Source organism: Acanthaster planci, linkage group LG14, assembly GCF_054643075.1.
Source record: "Acanthaster planci isolate LZ-2023a linkage group LG14, COTS_SCS, whole genome shotgun sequence".
Classification (NCBI taxonomy): domain Eukaryota; kingdom Metazoa; phylum Echinodermata; class Asteroidea; order Valvatida; family Acanthasteridae; genus Acanthaster; species Acanthaster planci.
In genome coordinates, this window is record NC_141790.1 from 3,473,660 (window position 1) to 3,492,062 (window position 18,403).

Here is an 18,403-nt window from a genome sequence, read left to right on the forward strand (position 1 = left end):
TTTGTCTCGGTTAACTGCTTCTCACATTAAGCATCTTTATTGTATACAATAATCATCGTTATTTCTTCACAGAAAACAGCATTAAAGTGAACTTTAAAAGAAGTCTTCGTTCGTAAATATGTACAAATAATTTGTAATAAAAAATGGTAAATCGCTTTTCTTTCATCTTAGTTTGACGTTAGCACATAATGTAACTTCTCTGCTTAAACGCGTTTCTTCAAAACGTACAACTGAACAGCAACGATAAACAGCCATCGATTATTGTCCCCCTCCGACCCTCAAGTCTCCCCCGCAAACCATTGCATTAGGATTCTCAACTTAAAAACACAGTTCAACATCAAAGGCTCACGCAACGCCTTACAGGCCGAGGGTGAGACAGACAGTCAACAGCCCTGGTCGGTTTCTAGCTTAAACCGGGCATGAAGGAGAATTTTTTTTCACTAAAACACCTAAAATGAACCTGTGAACCTGCCGCTTCAAGGTGTGCTTCGGCCTTCCAGGGCCACGTCAATTCGTACTTCGTACTGCAACGCTAACACAAATGCGGTGGTGTCCGTGACGAGGAAACATCGGCGTTACAGCGGAACGCGAACCCGAGAAGCGGATGCCTTTTCTGAGAGAGGCGTGTGCCTGTATGCGGCTAATTGTGGCGGGGTAACAAGTCGGGGAAGGAATCAGCGGATGGGACAACAAAACTTTCCTTTCGTCTTTTTCTATAACCCTTAACAGCCCTGAATCCTCCAATTTTGATAGGATTTTGCACACACCCTAAGGAGTTAGGGTTAATATGACTCATATCATTTGAAACACACGATAACTGCTTGGGAGTGCTGTCCAGATAATACATTAAACATCCAATCGGTTAAGTGTAACCTATTTCAGAGTGATCAGAACTAATCTTTAATTCAACTGACAAACTAATGCAGCTAAAACTAAAATATAATGCAAATCATAAATAAACGTCCACCTGATATAGAAGTTGTGATTTAAAATACTTTACTGTGATGGTACATGTTCGTCAATCCTTCTGCATGACGGAAAAATTATTGCAAATAAATGCCCGATAAATGACAACGTACGAATCCATGTTCTAAGAAAAGTGGAATATCTGTGCATTTGAAATGAAACATAAGAAATCAATCTTCGCACCCTATTCCCATGTTTGATCTGTTTTGGTTGTAGCTGTTGACGTTGAAAATCCCTCGCTATCCATGCAAACCCAGGAAACCACCCGTACTCTCTACGGATGTACCTTCTGAAAACAAAGTGATTAATTTCATTGTACTCCAAGTTCAGGGTGTTCTTGCATTGGTCCTAGCTGAGTGATCAGCCTGTAGAGATCAATGGCACATCAATGGTACATCTTATACATGTACCTGATGTGCAGCACTTGGATACACGCGCGCGCATGTCTAGGGCATGTCAGTTACGAGGTACATGTATGTACATGTACCCCGTAAATGACAGTACAGCTGCTCGGCCTGTCTGATAGAAAAACTGACAGTAACTTAAGACTCGGCTGTTCCTTTTTTCGACTCACAAGACGAATACAACAAAAACGCTGTTGACTGCCTTGATGTGGTGAAGTGTTTTGCCTCTTCAAGGTGCATAACACCTGTCTTAAAAGCGACTGCGTCCCTTGTACATGTATGTAAAACAAAATGGCCACGTCCCACAACACAGAATTCAACAACTGTTACAAGTGGGTGTTTCCAAGATCTGCCATGTCATTCGATCACACATTTCCAAAATAGCACAGGATTATATGTGTCATACACTTCACAGATCTGAACTCGTGTCTCAACCTGTGCAAATGCATAACTGTAGTTAGTGTATGTTCAACAGCAGGTCAAATGAGCCCAGGGTGTAGAAATCAAACAGGCGCAGCAACATATCACTAGTCTGCACAGGTAAATAAAGTTGTTAAGCTGAGGCATTGCAAAGCTGGTCAAAGATGCACAGCATAGGGTGCTGGCTTTAATAGGCACATCATAATTCAAAGCATGAAAATCAACAGAACGAATAGCCAGCATAAATAGGAGTGCACAACATGAATGACCCACAGCGTCTGCGAGTCTAACGATGGATGAATATACTCTTTGCAACCATTGCTCTATCACATGACAAGGCCACACACAGTATCCTTCATTTCTGACGATATCATGTACATGTACGAGTCAACATAAATTATCCAACACAAGGGCTGTCAAGAATGGAAACTTTTGTCGCTGATTACACTGACTGCAATGAAGTGGGAAAGAGGCGTAGGGCTCCACATCTGCAAAACGACCAATCTAGACCCAGCATCTGACCTTACAATGTGACGAATGCTGAACTGCATGAAATTCTGTATCACTGGATTACTAATTTTTTTTTCTTTTGCGCTGTGAAATACACGGACATCTCAAGTAAGCATTTTGTAGAATCTGGCATCAATGTACAACCCAGCCACAACTAGTGGACATTTGTAATACACTGTAGCTGGACCGTGAAATGAGTCTGAAGCCCGAACTGCATTTGAGCTAGGTGCACAGTAATGTCAACCTATCACAAATGGTCAGTGAACCTAGTGTGCTGCTTAAAACTGTTCAGAGGGAAGTACATGTAATCACTACTCCAGTTCATGGCTGCCAGCATTTATTACCCTGGTCAAGGTTATGGAACAAATGCCTCTATGACAGCAACTCCATAATCCTTCACCAGGACAATAACTAGGCCGTGACTGACTAGAAGGTGGCACATCAACAGACCTGTAACATAATGATGGCAGGTTTTGTTTGCGTGTGTGCTTTCCTGAAGGTTAAACAAACGCGTAAACAAAGTGTGACCTCATTATGTTTTAGGTCCACTGAAGTCAACTTCAGACTGACACTTGCATTCATACGAGCACACTGCCTGAAAGACAGGAAACAGTTGGGGCCTATGTTCGGAAACTAAGACTGTGCAGTAGATTCCAAATACGGAACAGCCTCTGGATCTGATCTGCACCGCTCAACAATTCACATTTCTGATTGGTCACGGCACTGTGCAGGCCATTTATCTGATATTGCCTAATTGAAATTAACAGGAAGATTCACTGTTTTTATCCAGATCATTACTTATGCACTTCATTGGTTTCTCAAACTGTGAGATACAGGGCCAAATTATGACTACTGTAGTCAATAGGTACCTCTGACAGACTTCTGTCATGTCTGTAGTTCCTATTCTGTCCCAGGCACCAGTAGCCATTTCGTTGTGCTGTGGAGTGCTGTTGATGCCTAGCCATATAGCACCAGCTGGTTCAAAGCTTCCCCAATTTCACAAGTTCAGAAAGGGCAGGCAAAGCATTGAAAACAAATCCACTGAGTGCATTTTATGACACACTGTGATATTTTCCTAGGTCCTCAACTTTCCCGTGCCACCTTTACGCCTCAGCCTGAATTTTGCGGAGACCATTGGCACAGTGCCAAATGAATGGCCCAGCTTTAGTGTGGTATGTCAAAATGGAGAGCTGCGTTTGCTCTTTTTAATGACCAAGAGTAGATTTCCTTCAGATTCATATAACTGGATCCAGTCACATTTCATGAGTTGCATGTACATTTATGCATTGACATTTTGGTTGACGGCCACTTGACACTGCTATACAAGCTTGTTTCTCTAGGCAACTTTATCACAACACATGTAGGCCAACTAACATTACACAAGGACATACATATAATGAAGTTTTTGCCACATTTTATGCCCATTCAGAATATGCCCAATTGTGAGTACATGCTTTGGACTATACAAGTGTGCGCACCAGCTACGACCCATTTAGAGTTTGTTATGAGTATACATTATGTGACACATGGCATTCCTGGGTTCTATTCTGTTTTGTTTGACTTCCTACCATACAGATGGGCCCAGTTTTCAATAATTTTGCTGCTACGTTGGCACCGTCGGAGCAGATCACATGGTGAACTGGCGAGTGTAGTCATACTCGATGGTGGGAATGACCGCTTGGACAAACTTCAGAAAGATCAGCAGGTATCTGGGAGTGTAAGTTAAGGACTCACTGTGGATTGTCACACAAACTGTAGTCGGTGTCTAACTGCAATCGTTGAGGAATATGGGTAAGATTCAGATGGGGATCCATGCAATATGAAATATTTTAGGAGATGTTTCTCACCAATGGAGGAATCTGAAACATTCGTTATTTGTTTTTGCAATACCTGCATAAATCCTCCTCTTTTACGAGACCAAATGGTCTTCAAGTATTTACCTCTGCCTTTTTGATAAACAGATCCATGTCCGAAGAGCAACCCGTGGGTAGTGCATCGTGCAATGTTAGATCGGCTCCTGTGCTTATATTGTTTTCCTTTCTTACTGGGAACGAAATCCATGCATAAGAAATGGGGGGAAACCAGTCAAATGAAGTTCTATTCAACAGGTGCCATTGAATAGAACAAATAATTCAGTGACACGTGAACAAGGATCCACCAATGAGGTAACTGGGATGTACGCAGGTACTATATAAAATATTGTAATGTTTATGTTAACAGCTACATATACAAACTGCTTGCAGAGGGTACCATTTTGGCCGAAAATTTTGACTTCCCAAAGGCAAGATACAGCGACTGCCTTGTTAGAGTCATTTGCACAATATTGCTAGGCCATTTCTTAACCCAAACTCACATGTGGTAACTCTCTGGAATGATGCCCCACAGTGATATTGGCTACCACAGTAAGTGGCCCTATTTGGTAAAATGAAGTAACTCAAGTTTTTTGGTGAATTTGAGTAAGAATGACATCCCGCTAATGTGAGGCTGCTATTTCTGATTCTGAAGTTATCCCAGCCAAGAAATGAAGCACTTCCAAGATATGATACATGTATGTATCTCAACGGGAAAAATATTTACTGTTGAGGCTTTTTCAGAAAAATAATGCAAGTCTGACATACATCTGTTTCCAAATCTTCACCAAATGACATACATTGTATTTTTATGATTATCTGCAAAAGATGAAGATTGATGCAAAAAATCAAATTTGTGGTTGTCCAGACATTAAACACACCTTCACAGACTCCAAAACCTAAAAACCCCAACGGCAAAAGGTCCAATCCTCAGTCACACTTTTTTAAAATGTCCTTAAAGTAAGATGCATCATTTTATCAAAATAGGGCCGCAAGTCCGTGTTCAGTTGTCAAATTCAAGTCAACACGTCCTGCATCCAGACTTCTTAGCCTCTGTGTGAAGGTACTTGCATGTATGCACATCCACCTGCAGTTAGTCTGGGGATGTATGGCAGTTGAACCTGCCGGCAGTCCCTGTGTACGCAGACTGCCTGATCTTATTTACAGGTCCTCCAGAGCAAGTTGGTTAAGAAACAAATTAGTTGAGCAAGGGCAGCATAAACAGTGTCAATCTTCAAAAGGATACAAGTGGACACCCAGCTCCCCTCCACCGTCAGCAACTGTGTGGATGATTTTCTTCATGACATCGGCATGCCTGTTGGAAGTCCAAAACACAGAGACATTCGAATGACTCCAGCGGACAGTGGACTCCTCATCTAACAAAAAAATCTACCACAATGCACCCCTTCTTCAAACAAAGCTCTTGAAAGCAACTGACATTTGATTACCTGCAAGGATGGACCGAGCACATCGTCTGCGGGAGATGAGGATGGGATTCCACTGTCACCGTCTTCTTCACGTGGTCCTGACTGATGTCCTCGTACATCTGCTCGACGGTCAACGGCTTCCGATTCTGTCCATAGAAACACCAATAATCGGGTCAGTAAAACTGACCAGAGCCATGCATATACCAGTGACAACCTTATAGTTGCTCTGGTACAATGTTTAAGAGGTAACTCTTGTCGGGTGTTATCCTACGTCAGGAAAGTTTACTTGAGGTGCACTATGGTTTACAAGAGAGCTTTGCCGGTTTGTCCAGAGATATCATTTGAAGATCACTAAAATATACCATACTGAGCTGGTAAGGGAACACTGTATTCAGGAAAGAAATGGATACAATGAATTTGTACTCAAATCATAAAATTACCATTTAAAATGTTTAATAGATAAAATTATGTCAACATAGGCTGTGGTCTGTGTTATCCTCCATAAATTCACAACAGTTAAAGCTTAAGACAACAGTATTTTGTATCATGCTTTCATGCTGGTGCCATTTTAAAAAGAAGTCTTTATAAGCTCACAAATTTTACAGGGTTGTTACAAAAGTCAGCTGAGAGTCAGTTTGCAAGTTTTGAAGTAACTGGGGATGAACGACATCCGAGAAATACCTCTGTTAAATGTTGGGTTGTCTAAAAGTTAACCAAAACGATTTGAAATTGGGACTGTATGTGAGGACTTGTGATTGCTGGATTGTAATGCTGGCAACGTCCACCTTGGTCGCTGGGCTAACCGACTGAACAATGCCCACCTCATCGTACCCATATAACCACAGCCGAGGCGTCTGGTAGTATTTGTCGTAGGTGATGTTCAGGTCATAGGTTCGTGTCTGCAAGATGCCACTCTCACCACCGGATGCCCCTTCCTCCTTCTGTAGCTTGGTGGTATCCAAGATGGCCTGCATTGGAGCAAAGAATGGCAGGGGTCAGGCTGAAGGTTCAAGGTCAATTTCACAGCAGGAAATTACCACCTATCTAGGACACCGGAGTACACCCAGTTGTTCATGCACTGTTTGCTATCAGACAAATAGTCTGCATTTTTAACAGGACTCACTCTAACACTCGAAGTTAACTCAGCTAGATGCAGCAATATACAATGTCTGGCATGCATGTATATAGTTTGCAACCAGTCAACCATTCCAACACCAAACAGTCCTAGAACCCCAACTTGGTACCCACCGCATCTTTCAACATCAAATAGCATTCAACTCAATTCAACAGCCAGTTTCAATGAGACTAGCTCCCTTGGTCTCAGAATGGGCAGTTTTATAGATAATGTCCCACTGTGACAGCCCCGCAGAAGTCATATTTAAAAATGTGAGCTCACAATGCTCTTGCATCAACTGAAGCCACCGGCAGCCATCTTACCATGCCGAATACAAAGGTGATCATCGACTTGCTTACCATTGTACGGTAACTATTGATGCCAGGAACGATTTGGTTCAAAATGTCAAGTAAGCCTTTGTATTACCTGTGTATTCGGCATGGTAAGATGGCTGCCAGTGAGACCAATGCATCTGCTGCTTTCTGCTACATTTGGCAGGGTCAGGGTTTATGTCTTGGGAGAGCGTATCATTGGAAAAGGTCGCTATTACACTGGGAAAAATCTCTGTATCAACGGATAGCAGTCAGTGAATAACACAGCAGCCTGCTGCTGGAAACACTGCAAAAACAGTATCAAAATTTTATCTGATAGTACATTCTCAATTTTCAATGGAAACAGAAGGATGACATTATCAAATGAAACATATTCATCAATGTTCTTTATCAACGATGAATGTTTGGCTGACATGAGAAATATGACTGCAGCACACACTGAACTATATGTAATGGTAATGGGGGCCACTGACTGGTTTTTATATTCTGTGTTGCTCAGCTAATGTATGCATATACATGTACATATGGTTTTAGTGGGATCTTAATTTTTCTCATTGTTTTTTCTCCTTAAAATTCATTTTGAATTGTTAAAGATTGTATTCCAAATTCAACCTTAACTTGGTTGCCGATAAACTTGAATTACTGAATTACACTTGTCAGACCTAATGAAATCTAAAAACATCAGAGATCACAGCCATGGTCATATTGAATGGGAACATGATCTTATGCTGGAACCACTGATGCTGAATTTTTTTAAATTTACATACGTGTACATATTATCAATCATCAAATTAGCCATAGTGGTTAATGGACAGGTACTGGCATCTTAATTAATGTTGGCTTTAGAACAAAGGAACATGAAAACTACCATGACAGGCCAGATGGCTCGCTTGGTAGAGTGCCTGTACAGTGTTTGGGAGGTGACCCCCCCAGTTATATGGGTCATTGTTCGGGGTTCCTGCTCCTCAAGGACAATAAAATTCCATGACATTTCCATGACCAAATTATGAAAATCCTTGACCGCATATTGCAATTTCTTGGACTATTTGGACTTTTAAAGTTGCACATAAAATTTCGCATTTCAAGCACTTATTAGAAATCACATTCCATGACTTTTTCAGGTCTGGAAAACAAAACGAATTTCCAAGACTTTTCCAGGCTGCAGGAGCCCTGATTGTTTTTCCTTAGATGGTTGACCTCATTTGTTTCCCTGTGGTTGATTTGTTGATTTCAAAGTTCAACAATATGTACTTGGACTTACACTGTCTTCAGCTTCTAGCATGCCGCTCTCCTCATACGCTTGGGAAAAAAATAGAATCATTCATTTAAGTGGTTATCACTTGCAGACCATATAACAACATAATTCTCACAAATGCACTTACATGTATTATTGAGTTAAGTTCTTTCTTAAAATGAGGCCAAATATTCCTCAGTTTTGCCTTTCGCTCTGAAGTTCACATGCCTAAATTCCAAAAGAATTTTTTTGGGGGGGAAGAAGCAGAATCCACGCCGCCCCTCAACTTTTGTTCTAACATTGTGACTGTGCATTTAATCCCACATTGAGCCTTCTCACATTTTTAAAGTGACATTTTGTAGTCATTTGACGCTGATTTTGTAAAAATAAGACACAGTGTTCTTGAGCAATGTTCAGTATTGAATAGAAGGCACCTTAAAATATATGTTTTTTTCCCACTGGTCTCCTTAACCACTTCGGACCGGGGCATTTTTCAACGTTGAGGATGCTGGGCCGGCATGACTATCATTTTTTCCGTTTTCAAAATCCTTCAACAATTCATCATTCCATTTAACAGTCGTTTATAGCCGCACGGAGTAATCTTCAGGCACTACTCTAAGTTGACAGCTGACCTTTATTGACGCCCGCATATTTCAGCCAGGCCTGCAGCCTTGTAAACAGAGCCCAGATTGTGCGGTGTTATACAGCTGTCTTTTGTTCACGAACCTGGCTCAGTAAACTGCTGACCTCTTTTCAATAGGGGCCAGATTAGCATGCAGCGGTGCTGTGTGGCTCATCGCTGCGGTGGTGGAGAGCTTTTGTCCCGGTGGTAATCCGCTTGCTCTAAATACCCCAAACCCTGGTATACGGTTTCTAAATAATGCTGGATTATCACCACTTTTGAGAGCGAAAAATGCCGGTCATGCCCAGCAGCCTGGTCTTTTGTTCGGAGTACGGTCTTTTGTTACAGGGCCCTGTTTCCTTTGTCCGAGTTCGGAGACCCCGGCCACACATATAAACCATACGGCTCCGATCCCGGAGTCCCCGGCTGGTAGTGGTTAATTCATTCAGGCCGACATGAGTGTGGCGTTGAACCTCAACCGGCCGTAAAAGAAAGCACCCCATTATGCAGTCAGACTGAGTTGCAGCTTCACAGTTACACTGATAATAAGTATTTTTACAAGCATGCCAAGTTAAAATAAGGCCAGGTATCCCACAGCTGAGCTGGGGGAGGGGGCCAAATCCGACCCTCCCTGGCAGAGAGATAATGCAAAAAAATCCAGCTCTTTTAGGGTTAAAGAAATATCTGATTTGGAAATAATTGGAAAGAGTCCACTGAATACTGAACGAAAAAATAACAACAGCTTTAAATTGACTGAACATTTGACAAATCTTTAAGGTGATGTGAGAAGGTTTTAGCATTTTTAGATTTTCTACAGAAGAGAGGGTCATGCAGTCTTGGATTTTGGCCAGGCCTACCTTCCATATCTTCAGCTTCTTCATCATCGTCGTCATCGTCGTCGTCCTCATCTGCTGTTTTCGCCTGTGCTTTCTCCTTGCCGTCCATCACTTCCGTTGTGTCTGACTGAGCTGCCGCCGACTGGTCTAATATTGCCCAAGACATCAAATATTCAGTTATACTATATACCTATAATTAAAATATGCATGTTTATGTGGTGGCTAGCTTCATTGAGTTTCAGGACATGGGTCCGTCTCCTAGTTAAACGAGCAGGCGGATGTTCAGTCCTATTTGGTGTTTATTCCCTTTGTTGTCGAAGATCACACACCACAAAAAACTGGACAAAAGAAAAACTTAAATGATAAGTGCTTTTAGTGTTATTTATTCAAGGCGTTTTCTTGCAACACCCATACCTTGAAATATGCTTTTAGAATTCCATTTTGCAACCAAATAATTGAACTTCGTTCCCTTTTCATTGCACCGATTTTCACCTCTGAATGTTCAATTTTTGAAATAAATGTTTGACTATTTAATTAATTAAATATCAAATTGATTGAATATTCAAATATTCAGCAGGGCCCTACAATGCAAGTTAAATTTGATTAAAATCTGGAACACTGTGTTATCTGATTGCACATAAACACAACAATTTGAAATCCCTAGACTGAAGACACTGTTGTTATTCAAGGCAAACTTTTGCAAAGCGACCACAATCTCTGGAATGGACTGATTCCTTTGTGCCCTTCTTATCCGTTGAAAACAGTGTATTGGTACAAGGCATCTCTTATGTAACTATGTAAAAGCTTGGGTAAGATTGGAGGAAAATGAAATATCCATGAAATAATCACCACTGGTTCCATTAAAGTGCCCTGAGGCAGCATAGGGTCAACAGTGCACATTTGTGTTTGCCTAGAGGCATCCCTTAAAATACCCATTTCTTGTGTTCTAGAGATCAACTTTTGTGCCTAAAAATGACGGAAAACTCAGAGTCTTCCAGAGTTTGAAAGAGATTGTTAGAAAAATCCTGAAATCAGGAAAATTCCGGACAAATCTCACCCATATCCTTGAGGGATATCTCTGTACAAAGTTTCCAATCCTTGACAAACCACCTTCCCCATAGAAGGCCTGCGTGGAGTGCCCCCCCAGAGGATGTGTTTTGCCATTTAGATTTAATGGCAATGAATGCACAAAAGGTTTACTCGAGCCTACATGTGTCCTAGAAGAAAAAAGAAATGCTCTCTAACATGGCGTCATACGCAAGTCCTCTATACATGTACCTGCATAATGGTGAGTGTCCACCCATCCGCCGTCCCCATCTTCCTCGTCGATGATAGCCTCATTCTCCTCCTGATATTCCATCTGTTTGCAGCGTTTATGGCACGGCACTGGATGACAACGAACAAGGAATCAATGTGACATGAACAGTGTGCCCATCTGCACTTCTGCACTGTGAGAGAATAACTGTATTCCCTTTTCTGCCATCTGTTACATGTACATGTTCAGATTTCATCTTTTGTCAAATGAGAATATAAATTTTTCAGTATAAAACTCTAACTCCCCCCCCCCGGTGGCTTCACTTTTCCCCTCCCCTGCATTGCATCCACATTGGTTACTTTCCAGAGCACACAGTCGTGATTTGCTACACGCATAAGAATGAGGACGGAGCACTGCGTTTGCCTTTGTTCCCACAACACAACACTATCCCACAGACTAAGCACAGGCACTTATCACTGAAGACAACAGATCAACTACTGAGGACCCAGAAACACCCTTTATTCCATGTATTATGTCTTAAAAGGTAAAGCAAAACCTGTCCACTCTATTCAACTTCAAACATCATTCCGTACATAGTAAGCTGGTGTTAAATTACATGTACCGTTGTGTTCAAAATTATTTATACCCTTTGGAAAATAACCTTAGGTACTTTTTAAATTTTTCCTTCATAAAAGCTATTGCGTTGGTACTTCCACTATATCTTTTGTCTATTTGTTGCAATACACAAACCCACATGTGTGTTGGCTAAACTTCATTTGCATAATAATAGATACCACACAGGTTTCTTTTTTGCTCCTGGTCAAAATTATTCATTCCCCAGAAAAATCCCAAGAAAAAATGCGTTTTTATTCATAGCGCTTATTTTCACTTTCTACAACTGCAAGAATCTTTGGCATGAAGCTATTTCAAGATGTTCCAATAGAATAAATACCTTCTTTTGATAACTTTGTGTTCAAGATTCTGATGAAATGCCATCTCCTTCAAAGAGTATAAAAAGAGGAAAACTTTTCAGATCATTCTCAGCTACTTGTTGCCATGGCGAAGAAGACGGAACTCAGTGAGGATATACATGTACACCAGTGAATCGTGAATGCCCATAAAGAAGGCAAACGCTACATGGCAATTTCCAAGCAATATGAGGTCCCTGTTGAAACAGTTCAGAGTAGCATCAGAATAAGAGGTTCAACGCAGTGAAAAACCTCAATGGGTGTGGCAGGAAGTGCAAAGTATCTCCTAGACTCTCCTGAAAATCTGCCGGGAGGCCAACAACAACCCACGGATCAAGGCACCAATTGATACCCTTGCCAAGGCAGGGACAAAGGTGTCATGGGCAACCATCCAGTGAGTATTGCACAAAGGAGGTCTCCACAGACGCAGGCCCAGGAAGACACCACTACTCGGGAAGAAACATAAGGAGGCTCGTCTGGCATTTGCCAGAGCGCATCTGAACCAATATCCTACCTTTTGGTTAATGGTCCTGTGGTCTGATGAGACAAAGATGGAGTTGTTTTGCCACAAGGATATTGCCTACATCTGGAAGAAGCAAGGAGAAGCATACAAGCCGATGAACACAGTCCCAACCGTCAAGCATGGTGGTGGCAGCATAATGTTATAGGGTTGCTTCTCGGCTAGTGGCACTGGGAACCTCATTAAAATACAGGGCATCATAAGAAAGTAGGATTATATCAAGATCCTTGATAACGATGTGAAAGCGTCTGTTGAGAAAGTCCAGCCTGGACCTGATTGGACGTACCAGCAGGACAATGAGCCCAAGCACACCGCCAAGGTAGTAAAGCAGTGGTTCCAGGACAACGGTGTCCATGTACTGGAATGGCCTAGTCAAAGTCCTGACATAAATCCAATAAAGAATCTGCGGAGGGAGCCGAAGACTGGAGTGATGGCCAGAAGACCATCCAACCTGACCCAGCTGGAGGCTTTCGCCAAGGAAGAGTGAGCCAACATCCCACAGGAGACATGCAGAAAGCTGGTGGACATCTTATAGGAACCGTCTTCAGGCAGTCATCAAGAACAAAGGTCACGCTATTGACTATTAAGAAGAGACTTTGGACTATGTAAACCTGGGTATGAATAATTTTGACCAGGAGCAAAAACGAAACCTGGGCCGTGTCTATTATTATAAGTTTAGCCAACACACACGTGGGTTTGTGTACTGCAACAAATACATGTAGATAAAAGATACAGTGGAAGTAATAGCTTTTACAAAGGAAGAATTTTCAAAAGTATGTTATTTTCCAATGGGTATGAATAATTTTGAGGACAACTGTATGTCTTGAGGTGTACCGGCACAACCTGATTCTGGTTAGTACATGTAAGAAACATAAAAAAGTACTTGTAATCATTTCATTTGAAACTTATACATACATACATGTACATGCTACATGTACATGTAGCTGGGACCACCTCCTCCTGCATGCATAGTGTCATCAATGCCAATAAGCCATTTGCGAGTTAAATTTGAATAAAATCTGGAATAAACTGAGTTATCTGATTGCACATAAACAGAACGATTTGAATTCCCCGGACTAAAGACGTTGTTGCTATGCCTTGTGATTCGAGGCAAGCTTTCGCATAGTGACCACCATCTCTGGAATGGACTGGTTACTTTGTGCCCTTCTTATCCATTGAAAACAGTGTATTGTTGCAAGGCGTCTCTTATGTAACTAAGCAAAAGCTTGCCCCAAATCATGAGGTATAGTAACAGTGGTTTTACCATGGAGAATTCAAGTTGTTATGTTCACGTGAATTTAAAGAACTCAGTGTACCAGATTTTGGTCAAAGTTACCGGTAACCATGGTAACTCGCAAAAGGTTTATTACCCTCTGTCCCTCTCTCTCATACATGTTCATGTTTATGTACATGTATGTACTGCAGTGTTGCAGTCTAGCTCATCAGAAGTCCCTGCAAGCCCTTCCCCCGTCATCCAGTCTTAAGCCAAGGCCCGACCTAAGCTACATGTACATGCTTTCTGTCCTAATCGCTGGACATTTACAAGAGCTCTCCTCTGGCATTTTTTCACCCTGCTTTATAGACTTGTGACTGGACTTGTGAATTTGTGATGGACTAAACTGCAACACTTAGAGTGTGTGCATTGAACACATGTACTGCTTCTCGCAAAATACAAGGGATAGGTGATGGAAGGATGGAAGGCTCTAACTTAACCTTTCTTTCTCCTTCAACTGTAACTGCCTCCATTCAGTAGGGGCTGGTGTCATATCTGGGTAAGTGATGCCAGGTATTTCACCCTATTATTAATTCCCACCTTCTGTACCCTCCAAGCTTTCAACTTTTCCATGCAGGTAGATAAAAACAGTCAAGAACGCGGTCCAAGTCGTGAACTAAATAAGCCCTCTACATGTGCTTCAACTTCAAACTGGTTAAAAAAGAAAATGGGCGAATGGGGGGGGGAGGTGGGGACTGGCGCTATTGTATTCTTTCCAACACCACTCTTGTCATCTCACCGTTCTTGGTCACTAGGTACTGCTTGTCCTTGGGCAGGTATGGCTTGCTCTTGCTGGGGTCCCCCGCCGCCCACTGCCACGTTGGACAGTGGTGGACCATGTGATCTCCCGCGCACAGGAACTCCTCCGGCGTTATCACGCCAGTCTCCCGGAACTTGGATTCCTGCCGATAGTGGTAACATGGTTTAACTGAAACAGCTCCAGGATAAAAGGACCATGTGAAAAAGCACATTTACATTGTTCATGTATGGTGGAAATAAAAGCAAAGACACAACCATAGGCAAGTTCGATCAAGGCCCATAGTTTTAAACCATAGATCCACAAACTCTCATCAAATGCACGCTAGTCGATAATGGTTGGACTAGTCTAGTCAACTATTTGCGACCACCCCGTCAATGTTGGTTGCATCGTTGGTTGCCATAAACCAATTAAAATAGCGCAATGCAGAAAGGACCAGTTATAAGGAAAATGCCGGGAAAACATAACAGTATGTCACTAATAAACGACAGTTTTCACTTTAACCCTTCCGGCGGCCTCTTTTTTCCCCTTTGGCCTAGCAGCCTGAAAATGGTTGCCTAGGGTCGTTCGCACTTCACTACACATGTGCTAGGTACGTCACGAATCAACCACTACCGGTAGTTAACTAATGGTCCTTCACTGAACTTGCCCCATGTAAGGTATTTATAAAAATAACTTCACGGAGATACAATGTACAGTACATGTACACTACAGGGCTTTTCAGATAAAATTGAGTGTAAAACCAATGATTCTTCAAAAAAGTCAAAATACACACACAGTGTGTCAAATGCTCAATACAGGAATTGCATTTTTTTAAATACATGTTGGAGGATTCAAGAGCACTTCAATTGTCCACTTCAAGTGTGTTTTTCATGAAAATCTCAGCAGCGGCTAAGACAGACCTACATACATGTACATGTACATGTACAGACACCACTCACCTTAAGGCGCTTCTGTCCTCATTTCAAAATCTCTGGCACTGACAAGAACATTGAAACAAACCAACACCAAATGCCCTTGGATGTTTCTGGGTATTTCATTTTAGACAGTGCTAGAAGTGTAGTCCACAGCTGGGGCTGAGATACAGTATAAATGCTAGGAAGCACTATCAAGCCAAAATGTGTATTTGATAATCCCAGTGTCAGGGGCATTTTGCATGTGCCTTTCGCCCTTGATTGCCTAGTTAACAGAAAGGAATTGTCTACTGGCCAGTTCTGATCAAAAAATCTCAGAAAACTTGACCCTTTGCCAACTCGACCCGGGACAGCCTGACCAGTGGGAGATTTCCACCATCTGTGCTTCAAATGGAAAGATAAGTTGTCCATTGAGATAAAAGTCAACTTGGATTGGTGTGTGTGGGTGTTTGTGGACTAGCCAGAGGAAACGTGGGGATTCCAACATCCTGCTGGCATCCTGTCACGGGTTTGAGAAGCTTGGTAGTGACAGTTTTATTGAAACTGGGGCTGAAGATTTTTTGTTGTGTCAGGGTTTGATATTAGATACATGTACTAAACACCTGGTGAGGTTGCTTGATACCACTGACCACCATCAATTAACAAGCACTGCTGACATGTTGAAGGTAGTGGTTTACGCCGGTCAGACTAGTGACTGATCATCCGTGTGTCCATGGAACCAGGGCTTGAAATTGGGCTTTAGAACCATCAGGGGAGCAAGTACTTGTAATTGCTCCCTAGACAGCTGAATTTGTCAGTTTATAGGAGCAAGTACATGTAGCTCCCACATGCCATTAAAGATATACACTGTATATACCTGTACTAGAAAATTAAGCAACTTAATACAAAGTGACAAAATAAAAAAAAATTGAGGGGTTACTGACTGATGAATGAAGAAAAAACCCTCTGATGGTCTTTGGTGTTGTTTTTGTTTAAATTAATAACACTGATAACTTATCGCAGAAACTTTGGCAGAGATTAAAACCTTTAGCTACACATGTAAATGCCATGATTGTGTTGTTAATTTTGTGATAAACTAAGATAGCTTTTGTGAAGTAACAATTGAAAAAGCTAACTTGCGATAGACCAAAGTCCAACAACTTGCAAAATACACAGTGTGTTTTTAAAAAAAGGAAACCGAGATTAACTTCTTCATTTCTTGGATATGGCTTAATATTTTGAAAATTGGCAACCACCATTTATTAACTAATGATGTTCTCTTTCTAATGACACTAAGAAATCCAATTTACTGTCACAGATGACTGAGCACGAAGCAGTTCAATCAATCATGTCGGAACTGGTCTTGCACCAGATTCACCACAGCCTAACTCTGACTTGTAATTCCTGGCCCATATCTCCTGGCACACACACGCAGGTCTCTTTGTTGCAACTAACGGACAGCCCTGATGTTCTTTGTCGGCCTGAGTGACCCTTGTTGAGATTCAAGTTTGTCCCCTCCCTTTGGTACTTTCAGATTTTTGTCGACTTGGCGGGAATGGCACGGTCAGGAAAACGCTGACCAAATGCATCTGCTACTGGCTGGAGGCTTCCAGTCCTGAACCACTCTGTTACCACAAACACACATTTCTCAGTTGTAAACTGCATTTTGCTGGTCTGAGAAAATGAACAACCTTTCCAACTTTTAAGGAGCGAGCAATGAAATAACATGCTGAGGACTGCATAATTTGGAGGCCCAACAAAAGTCCTGGCACTTTACAAAACATCTACATGTACATTGCAACTGGAGCAAGAACAGTTCTGACATGGTTGATTGAACTGCTTCGTGGTCAGTCATCTGTGATACCGAAGCATGTACATGTAGTAAATTGAATTTCTTGGTGTCATAAGAAAGAGGAATACTAACGTTCCACTTAGTAGAGCTATGCTAGCTACCCACACGTACCCATTTATCATGATTAATACATGTACATGCAATATAAATGTCCATAGTGGATCACAAAATTTCAATGTTGTAATTAATACACAGAAATACTTCACAGAAAAAAGGGACACTGTAGTTCCAGAACAGTAGAAGCACCAACCTGACCAAGTGAGAGGCAAGGCGTGTAATTGTGGGCCAAATTATAGGTTTCTTGAACTAGGCCACACACACAAGAGTGACAAGACATATATCAAACACAGTTTTACTGCATATATGTACACACGTCATGCACGAATCTATTTATTGCCATGATCAGAGCACTGATCATCATGATCATGCTGATAATACGGCCGTTTCACAATACTGCGCCACCAAGAGTTTGCAACGCATTGGCCAATCACAATGTGTGTAATTTGTCGACCCAATGCGCGTTTGGAAAGGGTCAACAAATTTTGCGTATTATGATTGGCCAACGTGTTGCAAACTCTTGGTGGCGCACTATTGTGAAATGGCCGTATTCCGCCATGAGTATCACTGCCAATTGCATTTTCACTCCATTAAATCTGGGTTGGTGGTTGATAAAGATTGTTTTGAAAAACGTGAGATTTCATGAAAGATTGACTGATAACGCAACACATCATCAGCATGCAATGAACATGACAGGGAACACAGGCGCTCACTTGCGAACTGTCAACTTCAACGCCCTAGTGTTAACTGGCATGACTTGTTAAACATGTTAAATAAACATGTTAACGTTAAAGTTTAAACTTGTGGCTTGCCTTCAGAACCGGAGTCAGAAACTCTGCAACATTCAGCGCAGTGCCTTTTACGCTGTTTACTAAACTCTGCATCTCGAAGAAAATACTCAGCAATCTGGCAGATCAAAAGCAAAGATATCGAGCCAATATGGGACCAAAATGTCAATCCCACAACATCGTCCGCAGAATAGGGCCGTAGAGTTTGTCGATATCACACGGGTACAGCCGGGCACCCGGAAGTGTGAAAGTTCGTTCAATGGTTCCCGTTGTTATGACGTGCTTTGTCTGGGGTGATCATCGCTGGTACCTCTTCTTTCCCTGC

General features: G+C 41.9%; 1 protein-coding gene across 1 annotated transcript; it reads right to left on the reverse strand.

The window, feature by feature from the left end:
* atg3 (autophagy related 3) lies at positions 1-18,321 on the reverse strand. The gene is made up of 9 exons (XM_022249352.2): positions 18,103-18,321; positions 14,471-14,633; positions 10,994-11,101; positions 9,737-9,862; positions 8,285-8,322; positions 6,399-6,545; positions 5,599-5,723; positions 5,397-5,465; positions 1-4,009 (listed from the first exon to the last, which is right to left on the reverse strand). The coding sequence occupies exons 1-9, from the start codon at positions 18,172-18,174 to the stop codon at positions 3,928-3,930; spliced, it is 930 nt and encodes a 309-aa protein (XP_022105044.1). The 5' UTR covers positions 18,175-18,321; the 3' UTR covers positions 1-3,927.
* Between the last annotated feature and the right edge of the window lie 82 nt (positions 18,322-18,403).